We start from the raw sequence: 13,987 nt of genomic DNA, 5'->3' as shown, positions 1-13,987 counted from the left end.
CCGGTGCCCAGATGCACTGCAGCCGTGCAGAAATAATCCCCACATTGACAGGGCAGGAGGAAACACCGCTGCTCCCTGCACACATCTGCTTTATGCAGAGCTGCAAGTGCAGCTCTTGCACTGCATAATCCTGCCTCCTGCCATCTGTCCTCGCTGGAGTCGGGCTGTTGAGTTGAGCCACACGCCAGGGCTCCCCTTCCATTTAATCAGATCTACTGAGCCCGTGGCGATGAGAGGGGCTTAGGGCTGGTTCTGTAAAATCACCATATCAGCTGAAACCATCACATTTGATATTCCATTTACAATGTTTCCAAGGAAACAAAGGCACGGGGCATAAATAGATGGCTGTTAAACATTTGCTCACTCACCATGGTCCAGATAATTTGCAAGGCAGAAATACAAATGTTAAATCAACAGCGATAATAAATTTTAACACTGGAAGAACCAATATTTTGCTGCCATTAGGAGCATTCATTCTGTCATCCAGGCGGGTTATTTATCATTGCCACCTCCCATGTACTGTCTTTCATTTGCATAAAGGACAGCTTTGATTACGACTCCCTAAAAACCACAGAGTGCCCCTCGCATCAGCAGAGGTGCTCATGATTTACTCATGTGCACTCAGCTCTGAAGTCCACCTGGAATTCACCTCAGGAGAAGAAACTGGTCTCATCCTTCCCAGAAGCAGCAGGTGTGGTTTTGGTTAGGTTTGGCTCATTTCTTGCAGAAAAAACAGTGAACAAAAGGCTCGTGTAAGCTTTGGCACAAGGCAAAGAGATGATGCTAAAACTGAGAGGCATTGAGGTCTCCCAGATGTTCTGCCAAAATGCAAATGAACTGGACCGGGGGCTCGAGCAGGAGCTTCACCTCTGAAATAAATCAGTTCAGGTGCCCAGGTGTACGTGCAGTCTAGTTGTCTATGTGCCCATCAAGCCACCAGCAGCATCCCAGAGGTGGTGCGGAGATGGGCACCGCGCTCAGGAGCGCTGTCTTTTGGGGAAGAGGTGCTTCAGTGGCTTTCTCCCTATTTTAGGGTTGTTTTCCAGCAGGGTAGCCTGTGGCTGTCTTTGATATATGGAAAATGCACTGAGGGTTTTTGCAGATGCATTCAACCTGCACTGCACTCATGGGCTTTGGCTTTGGGCTCGCGGTGACTGTTTTTTTGAGAATACAGAGCTAGGAGCTGAGCACGTAACCCTGCTGAACAGGTCAGCTAATCTTCCTGTCACCCTAAGACCGCTCTAATGTGCTGTAATACAATTAGAGCATCACCAAGGGGCATTCTGGCTGCAGTCAGGCTTGGCTTAGCCTTCACCTCTTCAGCATGGATTCAGGTAGGAGTGTCCTTGGGAACTCACGTAATCCCCATGGTGGTGATGGGTTGATGGTTGGACCCAACAACCTAAGGTCTTTTCCAACCTTGATGATTCTATGCTTGGCCCTCTCGTGTCCCCGTGCAGCACTCTGTCCATCTATGGGATCAACCAGGCGGATGAAGCCATCTACCAATGCATCGCCGAGAACAGCGCCGGCTCCACGCAGGCCAGCGCCCGCCTGACGGTCCTGTGGGCAGAAGGGCTGCCTGGACCCCCGCAGAGCGTGAGGGCCGAGACGGTCTCTGCCACTACCATCCAGGTGTCCTGGGAGGAGCCTCTGCAGAACACCAAGGAGATCATCGGCTACGTGCTGCACATCCGGAAAGCTGCAGGTATGGTCTGCCCGCTGCCCAGAGCTTCCTCAGCCTTCGCAGAATTTAGCAGCGAGGTCCAATAGATGCACCAGATCTGCACTGCAGTGCTGCCATCAACTCCATCTCCTCCGTGTTTCTGAAAGACAGGTGGGGCAATAAGGGGGTGGTATGAGTAGCAGAAGGGTGGGGAGAGTGAAGCTGAATGATCAAATCGCACCACCTTTTGGCAAAGCGCACAGAAATGTAAGGAAAAGAGGCACCCGAAAGAGGGCATAGGGACCCAAAAGAGGGTCTCTTCATTAGGGACCAAACTTACTGCTTACAAAATCTCTTTAATCCCTTTACCTCTTGCAAAGTCTAATGTGTCTCTGTTCTTTCTTTCAACTTAGATCCCGTGGAGATGGAGTACCAGGAGGCTGTTAGCAAGAGCACCTTCCAACAGCTAGTGACTGATTTAGAACCCTCGACCAGCTATAGCTTCTATATAAAGGCTTACACCTCCCGGGGTGCCAGCAAAGCCTCAGAAGTCACAGTGGTGAGCACGCTGGGAGAAGGTAAGGATCGCTTTGCGCTTGGGCTGTCAGATGCTGAAACCTGCTGTGCACAGCAGCAGCACCACTCACCCTGATACCCATTCCCCAGCGCCTTGGCACACAGCCTGTGTTGTTGTTGCTCCTGATTTCTGCTCTTCTCACACTCTGGAGTATTGTTTAAAGCTCACTTTTACTGTTGTTACATGGGGATCAACCAATAGCCTTAAATGTTGTGTTTTACTCACTAATGCTGTAGCAGAGTGTGAGTACAAGTCAGTCCTCTCATTCGTCTTGCAGCAGCTGTGGGCTTTTCCTAAACTGCTTGCTAAATGCACATTTCCTCTTGGGGAAGTTCGTCTGCAGCTCTGGTACTCACAGCTCTTACCTGATAGGTGCCATGCTTTTCTGAATTTAAACTTTGTTATACTCTGTCTTTGAGAAAGCACACTGAGTTGGGTTGTCCTGGCCCATGAGCTCCTGCCCTGGAGCAGCCCTCTGTTTCAGTGGGAAGTTAGGTCGGTCTCCAGGTCTTTTCTCTGCCGTGGCCTCCCAGTTGTGGCCACCAGTTTGCTTCCCCAGTTAAAGTGGGAACTCTGATGCAGGGCACTTGTGTATGGACACCAGCCAGAAACCACAGTCTCAGTGTGATCTGCAACCATCACCCATCTGGCTGCTGGCATTTGGAGAATGTTCTCCTATCGTCTCATGTGCCTCTCCAGCACCTCTAAGTCCTTGTCTCACTGAGAGTCATTTCCTAGGAGCCTGCCATTGTTCTCCTGAACACTTAGTATTTAGAAATTTGCAGCAGAGAGGTCATAAGAGTACAATGTAGGATTAAATGAAAGAGTACACTGACTTACAGGTGGGGAATCCGGCCCTCCTTCCATCTTAAGCTGTTGCAGCCATTTACTACAGCATTTAAGCAACACCACCACTAGATACTTGCCTTGCAAGTTTATTTTATTGGTGCTCCACAGGGAATCAGTCACCCTTTGAGTTTGTTTTTCCTTCCAATTTAGAGACAGAGGAACTGACCAAGCTGCAACTTGAAATTCCTTGACCCGATGCTCTGAGTTCAGCTACTGCAGCTAAAAGCCAGCCATGCTTCACAGAGTCTGGTGCTTCTGCTGAAGTTTGAGTCAAGCAAGATAGGGCGTTTTGTCATTATTACCTTCAATCACAGCAGGAATAGTTAAGTATCTGGTAATGGGATCATAAATTTCCAGGCTCTCTGAAATTGCAAAGCATTGTTGTCCTGCTCTACTACCCTTTAAAAAGTCTTATTCTGTGTTAATGAACCTGCAGCAATTAGCTACGTGTTCAGGATGGACAAGCTGGCCTGGTTAAGATCACTCAACCTGGGGTTGCCTCCAGGATGATAAAAGGAGATTTACAAGCCTACTTCTGGCTTGATTTGCAAGCAGACATGGTGCAGAGGACAGTGCTGGCTCTCTCTGAATTTGTTTTTTCGCTTTGCTTCACTATTGCTCACAGAGCTGAGAGGGGCAGGGAGCCAGGATCTAGCAGCTCTGGCCACCAAACTCAGGTTTTGCTGCAGATATGCCCCTTCTCATGCACAGCCAAGCCATGTCACACTGTGTCTTCTTCCCAGGTTACACCAAAGAGCAGTGACCCTTTGTATTTGGGGAGCTGTGAAGCCATACTGTCAAACAGCCTTGGAAGGGAGCAGAGTTGTCCTGCTCTGCTGGAAAGAGGCTGAGGGCTCCTTTTGGCTGCAGGATATAGCTCAGCTCCACAGAGCTTGTCAGAGCTGCTGGCAGAGGTGTGGGCAGCTGGAACTGCTCAGACCCACCTTGCAGTGACCATGTTATGCTGGTGTGGTTCTCAGAGCAGGGCTGATTTTCAGACAGTGTACATGGCTGAAGATCCCAACGCTTTCTGTAAGCACAGTGCCCCTTCCTTTGTGGCCAGTGATAACTTTGGATGAGAGGAAGGCAGCAAGGTGCTGCAGAGAAACCAAAAAAGACAACCTTGTTCTCCTTGCTAGAAAGGTCTGCTCGCCTCCTCGCTGTTCTTCCTCCCCCCAGCACTGGTGGCCCTTCTGCCTGGTGCCCGTCCTGTGCTGGTGCTGGGATCTGGGTAGGCAGGGAGCACTCGCCATAGGAAACCCTTTGACTTCCTCAATTTGGCAACCCAGTGCTTTCCTGGGAGCTTTTGTGCCCGGCTCAGGGCTTCTTTATGCCATGGTATTTTAAATCTCAGACTCTGTGCGCTTCATTAAGCAGCATGCAGTCCTGTTCTTGTCTTTTAATGCTTTTTAGGGTTTTCTCCAGGACTTTTTGACATTTCTCTAGGATGAAGACTGTTCCTTTAGTCACCTTCGGCTAAAGACACCTTCAAGAAGAAAGTTGAAATGACCTGGGGAAAATTCCAAACAGCACAGAAGAGGAAAACGAATATCCCAGCCCTTAGCATGAGGGAGATGCCTTACTTATATTAGAGTCATATTATGTTTTATATATACTTCTGTGAAGCACATATACACTCGTGTGTGTACATATATTGCTGCACACACAGATATACTCCATCTGTATACACTTATTTGTGTAATGACATTATAAGCAGCACGTGCATCCTAAAGTACGTCCATATAATCAATATTATACATATATATACTCAGAGTTTGAATAAATACTATATATTTCATACCTTGAAGGAGAGAGATTCTTGTGGTTTTTATTAAATGTAAGGCTCTGCAACCATAAAATAAAGCCAACTCTTCACAAATGAGGATGGGCCACGCTAGTATTTCTTTCTCCATAACGCAGTTTCCCTTTCTGTGGTGTTTTCACTGATGATTCAGGAAATGATGCTCTGAGCAAGGGTTCGACTTCTCAGAGGGGAGATCCAATTTCTTATTTTGCCCTAATGGGAACTGAGAGAAATTAAACGTGTTTATGTTATTCCACTGGCTCAGAGAAAGAGGGCACCTTTTTGGGATACTCACCAGCAGAAATCTCTTTGCCTTCCCCTAAATCTCCTTGAGGGAACACCTGGGCTCTCAGTGCCTGGGAAAAGGGCAACTGTTGTGCTGTGTTGTTCTGACTTTACTATTAAATTGAGGCAGTGCCCTTTTTAGCTCTTGTCAGTCTCGGACTGACACGGCCACATTTCATCTGCTTTTCAGCAGTGCTCGCTAAATGGCTGTGCTGAACTCTGTGCCAAAGGACAGTGTCAGGGCCGGGTTTCACTGCTCATCGTTTAGAGACCTGTGGGGAAAACCAGATAAAGAGCAGCGTCAGTGCAATGCAAGTCCACCAGCCCTCACATTTGAGGTATTTTGAGCTTATAATCGCTCAGAATTGGAAAATAGCTCTGCCTCAAAGCCTTCTCTTGGCTAAAGGCTGAAAGACGAGCAGGGCTGTTGTTCTGCTCGGTGATTTTTGTGCTGGGTTTAGCCAAGCTCCCTGCCCAAAAACCCATGCGGGAGCAGAGCCCTTGGGCAAGACAGAGCCCACAGTGCCTGCTGCCATCCATCCACCTTCTGAAAAAGGCACAGGAGCTGATGGGAGCATCTGGCCTGGGGGAGTTGTGTGGAAATGAAGTGAAAAAATCATCAGTGAAAGGTCCTGCTGAGACACATCTCTGCACTGATGTGCTCAGTGTGGGAGAGAGGGAGGGAGATGGGAAGGAGGATGCTCAGGGGCACGTGGTGCTGTGTGCCACCGCTCTGCACGGGGTTTTGTGCAGAACCAGCTTTGGAAAACTGATTTATTTGATTCAAAGAAAATGACTCTGGTTTGCAAACCTTGGCCTGTCAGCCCAAGCTGATGGGGCAGGATGGGACTGGGCAGCTTTTGGGGACCTGGGGACAAAGTGGCAATGACACTTTGCTGTTTGTAACCCCAAAAACGAGGGCAGGATTTTGGGTTTGTTGAGCAGAGTGCCACTGATGGTAGCAGAAGGCTTCCAGGTGGGCTCTGAATCAGGGCTTGGTGCCAGTGGGCAGCAGCATGGCCATCTTCCCCACTAAATCCCCCTGCGCCCCCCCAGCCAGGTAAGTGCCAGCCACAGCTGTGCATGGAGCTCAGGCTGCTCGGGGAAGTAGGGCTCTTACTGAAGGTGCCTCCATTCCCTCCTCATTCCCCCAGCACAGAACCAAATGTCCCTCTGAAAGCCAGCAGGGAGAGCAGCCCAGCACCCCCTGCAAGCCCTTGCAGGTACCGAGTGCGCTCAGCCAGGCAGCAGCATACATACCTCACGTTCTGCTTTAAGACAGATGTCTCCGGCTCCATCCTTTCTGGTTCCTTCCTCCCGTGGGGATTAATCACTCTGAAAGGTCCTCGCTGCCCTCGGGGTGAGGGCAGAAAAGTGGAAGCTGAGAATGCATTTCCAAAGCGGCTGCATTCCTGCCCTGACCCGGCAGGGCTGAGCATCGGATTGCAGCTGCTTGTCAGAGTAGCCTCTGTGCCGGCCAAGCTGAGCATAGGGAGCCCCTGGAAATTCACACAGCTCCCTGAAGAGAGTCTAGGCTGTTAAACCAGGCCCTGGTCTAATTTGATTTTCTCAGTCTCATCTAGCACATTCTTTGTCGCAGTGGCTGCAGGGAAATGCTGGTGGGGAATTTCTCATTGTACAGATACAGAGCGCACACAACCCACTGTCTCTCTCTCTGTGTTTCAGTCCCAGCCATGCCATCCCTCTTTATTAAAGTCATTAACAGCACGGCCGTGCAGGCAACGTGGGAGCCCTCCATCAAACTGGGCCAGCACGAAGGCTTCAAGCTCTACTACCGCAAAGTCCACCTCTCCCAGTACACAGGCCCGGTGCTGCTGGCCAGCAACGTCACGGCGTACAACATTACCCACCTGGGTGAGTGCACTGACTGCTCCACCTGCACCACCTCCTGACCCTGGGAGGGCTCAGATGTGTTGCTCGGCCATTAAGCCAGGGGTGCTACAGCTCTGCCTCAGGTTTATGGGCACTTTGCAGGTGGTGCAGTTTGTCTTGTGACTTGTTTGCAGCATCTCGTGTGTTGGATGACGTGTGTTTCCTAAATAACTGCTACGCTGTGGAGGTAACGCTGGTGATTAAGCCTGAAATACCCTTCTTGTTTCTCCAAACAGATGCATCAATGGTGTATGAGGTCAAACTCCTTGCCTATAACCAGCATGGGGATGGAAACTCGACTGTCCGCTTTGTGTCCTTGAGGGAAACTGTGGAGAGGACAGGTAAGATGAGGCTGTTCTCACTTGTAGTTAATGAATACTGATTTATAGAATCATAGACTATCCTGAGTTGGAAGGACCCACAATGATCATTAAGTCCAACTCCTGACTCAAAAGAACCACTCAAAAATCAGACTGTTTGGAGGCAAGTGGCAACACATCCACCAGACAGCCCCACTTTCAGTCACTGTTATTTTCAGCCTCACAAATGATGAGACTGTGTAGGGCTGGGACCATGCTGTGCTGGTAGGACTTGGCTCCCTTGCCATGATCCCATCCCGGCTGCCCTTCATTAGGTTTAGCAAGCCAACACCTCAAAGCATTAGGTAAAAACTGCTCTCCTCAGGAGAGACATGGCGCACTGAGCATCTTTGCTCAGCTCCCATGGACATTTGAGCTTTATTGGTGGTGAGAAAGGGGGTCACGTGGCTTTGAGAAGAAGGGCTGCAGTGCATGAGCATTACATTATGAGGCAGAAGAGGAAATCTCTAGAGGGAATCTCTAACTGCTCACACCTTTCATTTTCATCTATGTGTAAAAAACATCCCGCTAGTCTTATAGCTCTTTTAAGCCTTCCAGTGGGAATATCTCCAAGAGAGAGTTATTACTTCTCTGTCTATGCTGGAGTAAATACTCACCCCATTGGCAGCTGCCAGCTCTGTGCCGTCTGCCAGGTGCCGTGCTCACCCAGGGAAAGTCTGATAACAGCAGCCTGCGTGATGGGGATGGCTCTCTACAGCCTCCATGGGGTACCAGGAGCAGGGGAAATGCTTAAGTAGGCCAAGAAAAAAGAAACTTTCACTGCTAACCCCCTCCCCTCTTTCTTCTGGCAGTGCTGAACCCCCCGTGCGACTGCATGAAGGATGAACAGAACAACAAAACCTCTGCGACTGGTATCATCATTGGGATCCACATCGGCGTCACGTGCATCATATTCTGCGTCCTTTTCCTCATGTTTGGGTACAGAGGAAGGTAAGAGCTGCTCACCATGCAGCGGGTTGTGCGTCCTGCAGCATCATTGCACAGCCCTGGGAATGCCGCACTGGTGATGTCAGTACCGTGGTCCCTGCCTTCCCCCCAGGCACACAGATCCTGATGTAACTTTATAGGAGAGATTTAAAGAGTGAAGGAAGGTAGCAAAGAAATAAGGCAGATTTAAGTTTGGGGGAAGGAGGAAGAAAGGAAGGAGAGCCACTGGCTCCGCTCACCCTCAGGCATTGCCTTGTTGTTTTTCAGGCTGCTGATGTGTAAAAACGTGCAGGAGCAGCTGTCGACTCCGCAGATCCCGAGGAGCCAGAGGAGCGCTGCGGGGATCATCCTGAACGGGGCCGCCCGCAGGGACAGGGACGAGCGGGACCTGAACGGAAAGCAGCTGGACATGAACGAGCTGGAGAGGTTGTTCCCAGCGTCACCATGTCCAGAGCAGCAGGACAAGGGAATAACGGTACGTCCAGCAGCATGAGGCAGAAGCGCACCTGATGGGGATGGGTTGCTGGTTGGACTAGCTCATCTTAGTGGTCTTTTCCAACCGTAATGATGATTCTATGAAATGCCTAAGAGCACTGGTCACCTGCCACAATCAGTGAACTTTCTTTCTTTGCAGCCTGCTCACAGCCTGCCTGCCACCCACGACGACACCCAGATATCCACGTTGCCAATGGACGAGTTCAGCATTGTTGAGGAGCAGCCAGACTCTCCCCCAAAAAGCCCTCACAATGGCAGCCCCGCTGCTTCGGCTCCCCACCACGGCCCTGCCAATGAAGGATAAACTGCCAAGACTCAAACCCTCTTGTAGGAGTTACCAGAAACCAAAACCGCAGCTGGTGATGTCTTTACAATGATTCATCAATCTCAGGTCAATTGAAGATTTCTACAGTCTGATTGTTATTTTTTTGTTTTGCTTTATTTTTTATATATATATATATATATATATGAGTATATATATATATGTGTGTGTGTATACAGCCTTTTTGAAACTCTGTGAAGTTTATCTTTCTGACCTGTCTCAGGCCCCTTGGTGCATTTCTTTCAACGATGGCTTTACCAAGACTGGTCATGATTGGTTTTCCCATAGCTGCTAAGTAAAAGGCTCCTTGCAGAGCCTGGCAAACTCCTGTCCCTGATGGCCTGGGGATGCCTCGGTCTCTTGGCGTCACAGACTTCTTCCTGACCAGCAGCTTTAGGACTACTTTTTGGATCTATTTTTTATTTTGAGAAGACTGGATTCGGAGCAGTCCTTCTAACTTGACTCCAAAAATTGAGGCCTGGGAAGGCCATCTCTCTGTGGATTGGATGATTTTGTACACTTTCGCTATTTCTCAGGATATTTTTTTGCTGATTGATTATAGAATATGAAGAAAAAAAAAAAAAGTAAAAAAAAAAAAGTGTGTCAGAGGAAGCCTGCCTGAGGGCTACTGAAAGACTTGGATAAACAACCCAAGTGAAATCAGAACCTACCTCAACCGGAATGAATGTCTTCTGGGAAGCAGAAATGCCTGCGTCTTCCTTCGTGTTCAAAAACAAGTAGTGTAGCACTTGGTCAGTACAAGCTTGGTCCTACCTCAGCCGTCCCGCTCTGTACCTGCCGCATCGTTGTTGTTTTTGTCGTCGTCCTTCCTGTGTAAAGCACTTCCAAATCTTGAAAGCAATGTTCTACCTCAAGTGTGCGAGAAATTCGTGTGTGTGCGTCCTCACCCCCTCCTCCTGCCTCTCGTGCAGGCAGCTGGTGTTATGAGCTTTATTTTAGGCACGGTGGGATTTCGCCTGGTGGAGATTTGTGTCATGGTGTTTTTTTTTTACTTTAAAGACTCTGGGGACCATCACGGATATGGCCCACATGGTGGTTGATGCCCTGCGGCTTGCCAGCACCGTTGCTCTCACAGAGTCCACTTGGTGGTCCCAAATGGCTGTCTTGACCCATCCTTGGGTGTATGTGGGATGGGTGCTCTGGTCTCTGTGCTAAGGCCAGGGCACCCTGTCGCCAGGAGCTCATGGAAACCCCAGCTCAGCACTTCCGGAACCCACTGAGATGCTCCTGAGTGGGTTTCCAGTGAGCAGGGCCTCGTCTTGAAGTGGCCACCGTGGTCCATGCATGGCCTACAAGGTCTCGTTGCTCCTGTCAGGACGGGGTATGGGAGCTCTGACTGCGATGCAGCAGGGCTACCAACACCAAAGAGAGGTTTTGTGACCTCCACCAACCTGCCACCATTTTGGGATTCATAGATTCTTAGAATCACAGAACGGTTGGGTTGGACATTCATGATCATCTAGGTCCAACCCCCTTGATGGGGACAGGGCTGCCTTGCAGCAGCTCAGGCTGCCCAGGGCCCCCTCCATCCTGACCATGGGCACCCACAGCTCTGTGGGCAGCCTGTTCTATGTTGTCCCAGCCTCCCAGGTTGGTGTGTGACTGATGTTGCCCGTCAGGTCACCTGCCATGTGGTTATTAAAACCAGACAAGCATGAAGGTTTAAACTCTTTTGTAGAGGTGGTGGCAAATCCAACGTCACCATGTTTGCAGAGAAAAGCAAAAAGAATCAGGAAAAGAAATGAGTTTAAGACAAATAATAATTGTATTTTTTTAAATGGTACCAATGGGAGAGTCTCTTATGTCAGAAGCATCCCCCACCACCTTCATATTCGGCAACGGGATGCTGCCAGTAATTGTGTAAATAATACAATATAAGTGATGGTAGGAAAGTCCTGTCCCATGTGCTGCATCCTGGGGATGGGTGAGGGCCAGGTGTGAGTGGGTCCCTGTGCTTCCAGACCAGATTCAAGCAGCCCCTCTCACCCCACCGGCCGTATTCCTGCTCTGGTGCGCCATGGGGACAGCACCATCCATCCATCACTGAAACAGGGCCGGAGCTGAGCCGTGACCAGAAACCCAAATCTCTTCCTCTCCTGCTCCCGGCGCCGCTTCTCGTTTCCTTGTCGTTGTGTGGAACGCCGAAGCTCACATTGAAGTACTGTTGCCAAAGTGAACACATGACTTAGAGTAGCTTTCAGCTCAGGATCCCCGGAGCTGTGAATATGCTATTAATTTAATATCATATTATTGTGATATTGTAATAGTATTTCTCATTACTTCCTTTTATTAAAGGGAAATGCTGTGCCATTTGACTAGTTGGAATATGGTAGTACGTCGAGAGTAGATTTTTTTTTTCTTTTTAAATAATTATGCAGAAATGTAATGGCTTAAACCAGTGCAGATTCTGGGTTGGTTTGAGACGCTTGAAGATGGATGTGAATCTTTAAAGGCTGTTTTTAGGTGTGTAGCTCTTCCTCTTGTTGGGTTTCTTTGACGCTCTTGTCAACCCATGCTGATGGTGGGGCAGCCCTGCAGGGCTGAGGCTGTGTGGACAGAAGAAGGATGCTGCCTTCCCCACCTCATCAAAGCCTCCCGAGTCTGCCAAACTGGGCCAAAAAATACTTCCAAATGGTGGCAAGAGCCGGTCTGTGGGGTCATCTTGAGCCAGGCTGTAGGCAAACCTTTTTTGTGAAAAACTGAAGGAAGTGTTGTCTGGAGTGGCTTTAATTTGTAAAGCTGGAAGGAGAAAAAAATAAGAGCTTGTCTTTGGTTTCAGTTCGGGGCAGAGGGTCAGACCTGCCCTCGGTTCACCAAACTGTTGCCCTGTTTTTGCTGGAAACCATGGGATTGTGTGCTGCCATTGGGAGGACAAGTAGGACAGCAGGTCCCCACGTGGCTTTGGGGGGAGGCTGCAGGTGTCAAAATGCTCATCCCAGGTGTTCTGTGAGCCCTTCCCTGTACTGTGTCACCAAGGCTTTGTTTCTCCTTTGAGTGTTGGGTCTCCAGAAGATGCAGATGAGCTCCACTGCTGTGCTCCACCACATCCCAAACATTCAACCCAAAGCTTGCCGGCTTTTGGATTCCTTCTCTTTTTCCCTTTTCTTTTTGGCTCAGAATGTTTTATCCAGATGCAAGAAGCAGAGGATAAGGGCAGGCTCTGGGTCCCAAGCCAGCTGCTGGCAATCACCCATGGTTGGGGCAGGAGTCGCGTCCTGAAGTATTTTACAAGAAAATAACTAATTCAACCCACTAATTCAACCCCACTGCCTTTTCAGGGCACATCCAGAAGCCCCTCACTTTTCTGGCTATGGTGAGATGAAATTGCAGCAAGGAATGAAGGTATCCAAAAACTGACTTTTATTTTTATTTTTATTTTTTTGGTAACCCATAATGGGCACAACCTATTCTCGGAGCTCTCAAGTCTACCAGAGATGGCTGCTACCTCAGGGATAGTATCCACGTTGTCTTTAGTTGGACGGGGACTAGTTTGATGCTGTGACAGGGTATTTTCACGCTGTTGGATTCAGGTATTTATTTGTCTAACGTACCTTTCTTCTTCCTTGTTTTGGAAAGATGCTGAAATCCTTAAGTGCTGGATCAGTTTGGGAATTTTAAAGATTCCATCCCAGATGGTAATGAGGGACTGTATGTTTTTGGTTGGCAATATACGATGAGGGATGCTGTGCCAGAGACATTTTGGTGTTAGTTGGGTGGCAGCTGCTTTGGTGTGTGCATAAGGGGGATAGGTGCAGGGCTGCAAAAGCAGAGCTGAACGTAACACATTTCATAGAATCATAGAATATCCCGAGTTGGAAGAGACCCATAGGGATCACTGAATCCATCTCCTGGCTCCACATGGGACCACCCCAAAATCAGACCATAATTGCACCGACGGATTTATTCTATGTAAGTATGTATGAACACACTGCTAATTAGAGAATTACTGAGGAGTCATTTCTACCACCACTCAAACTGATAGGCAGTCAGTGTGGCCATGCATACTCCATCTCCATGCCCACAGCATTTTCCTCCATCCCTGCCCCTGCTCATGGCAATGGCCTCAAACTCATCAGGCGTTGGGATCCTCGCCGAGCTGCCCAGGAAGGAGGGGAAAAGGAAATGAAAGCCCTATGAAAACAAGCAGCACAGGGGGAGCGACTGACTGCCTTCATCTGTGCAAACAGGGTTTGGAAACGGATCCCTCCCAGTGCTGGGCTGTTTGAGGCAGATTAAAGATCCTATCTAGCAACCCAACACCGGCTGATTTATTTTCCTTCCTTGGCAAATTAAAAAGAAATAGGGGAAGGGGAAGGGAAGCACCTCTGGACATGGTTATGTGGGCTGCCAACGTGCATCACATCCATGCAGCGGTGCAACCTGGAGCAGCGGCTCCAGGGTTACCCCTGGAGCAGTGTTTGGTCACCTCGTTTTGTACAAGAAGGGTGGTGGGCCAGGGCAAAGCCCAGAGATAGGGGGAAAGATTTTAAGAGCTCTGGTCACAGTCTTACGGGGCTGAGGGATTTTACTTTGGTCATCATTGCGTCACTGGAACTTGCAGTGTCTTTGAGTTTGTAAGAAAGTAATAAAAAAGATGATGCTCAGCCTTTGTCCCAGTCCTTTTTGGAAATCTGCCGTTAAAGAGTAATGTTAAAAACCCAAATTGCAAAGCACTTTTTTTCTACTGTTTATTTTCTACCTTTCTTACTTTGAACTGTCTTGATATTTGAAATCCCATTGATCCTACAATTGTTAGCTCTGTATTAAA

At 49.0% G+C, this 13,987-nt stretch overlaps 2 protein-coding genes and 1 long non-coding RNA gene across 3 annotated transcripts in view; 1 reads left to right on the top strand and 2 right to left on the bottom strand.

Annotated features, from left to right (window-relative positions):
• Positions 1–9,315, top strand: part of IGDCC3 (immunoglobulin superfamily DCC subclass member 3) — a 76,216-nt gene extending 66,901 nt beyond the window's left edge. Inside the window, 7 exon segments of the mRNA XM_031555226.1 lie at positions 1,461–1,708; positions 2,080–2,244; positions 6,868–7,056; positions 7,311–7,415; positions 8,246–8,384; positions 8,649–8,856; positions 9,016–9,315. Of these exon segments, the coding sequence (XP_031411086.1) occupies positions 1,461–1,708; positions 2,080–2,244; positions 6,868–7,056; positions 7,311–7,415; positions 8,246–8,384; positions 8,649–8,856; positions 9,016–9,180 (1,219 nt within the window). The 3' untranslated portion in view covers positions 9,181–9,315.
• Positions 4,989–6,861, bottom strand: LOC104912879. Its single transcript, XR_794982.2, has 3 exons — positions 6,442–6,861; positions 5,192–5,453; positions 4,989–5,119 (listed from the first exon to the last, which is right to left on the bottom strand). It is a non-coding gene; the product is annotated as an uncharacterized LOC104912879 (long non-coding RNA).
• Positions 8,688–13,987, bottom strand: part of LOC100542183 (gonadotropin-releasing hormone II receptor-like) — a 37,830-nt gene continuing 32,530 nt past the window's right edge. The window contains exon 6 of the mRNA XM_019619572.1: positions 8,688–8,769. The gene's annotated coding sequence lies outside the window, so the exon portion shown is untranslated. The remainder of the gene's footprint in view (positions 8,770–13,987) is intronic.

This window comes from Meleagris gallopavo, chromosome 12, assembly GCF_000146605.3.
Source record: "Meleagris gallopavo isolate NT-WF06-2002-E0010 breed Aviagen turkey brand Nicholas breeding stock chromosome 12, Turkey_5.1, whole genome shotgun sequence".
Taxonomy (NCBI): domain Eukaryota; kingdom Metazoa; phylum Chordata; class Aves; order Galliformes; family Phasianidae; genus Meleagris; species Meleagris gallopavo.
The sequence above is the reverse complement of the archived record's forward strand: the minus strand, read 5'-3'. Positions and strand labels throughout refer to the sequence as shown.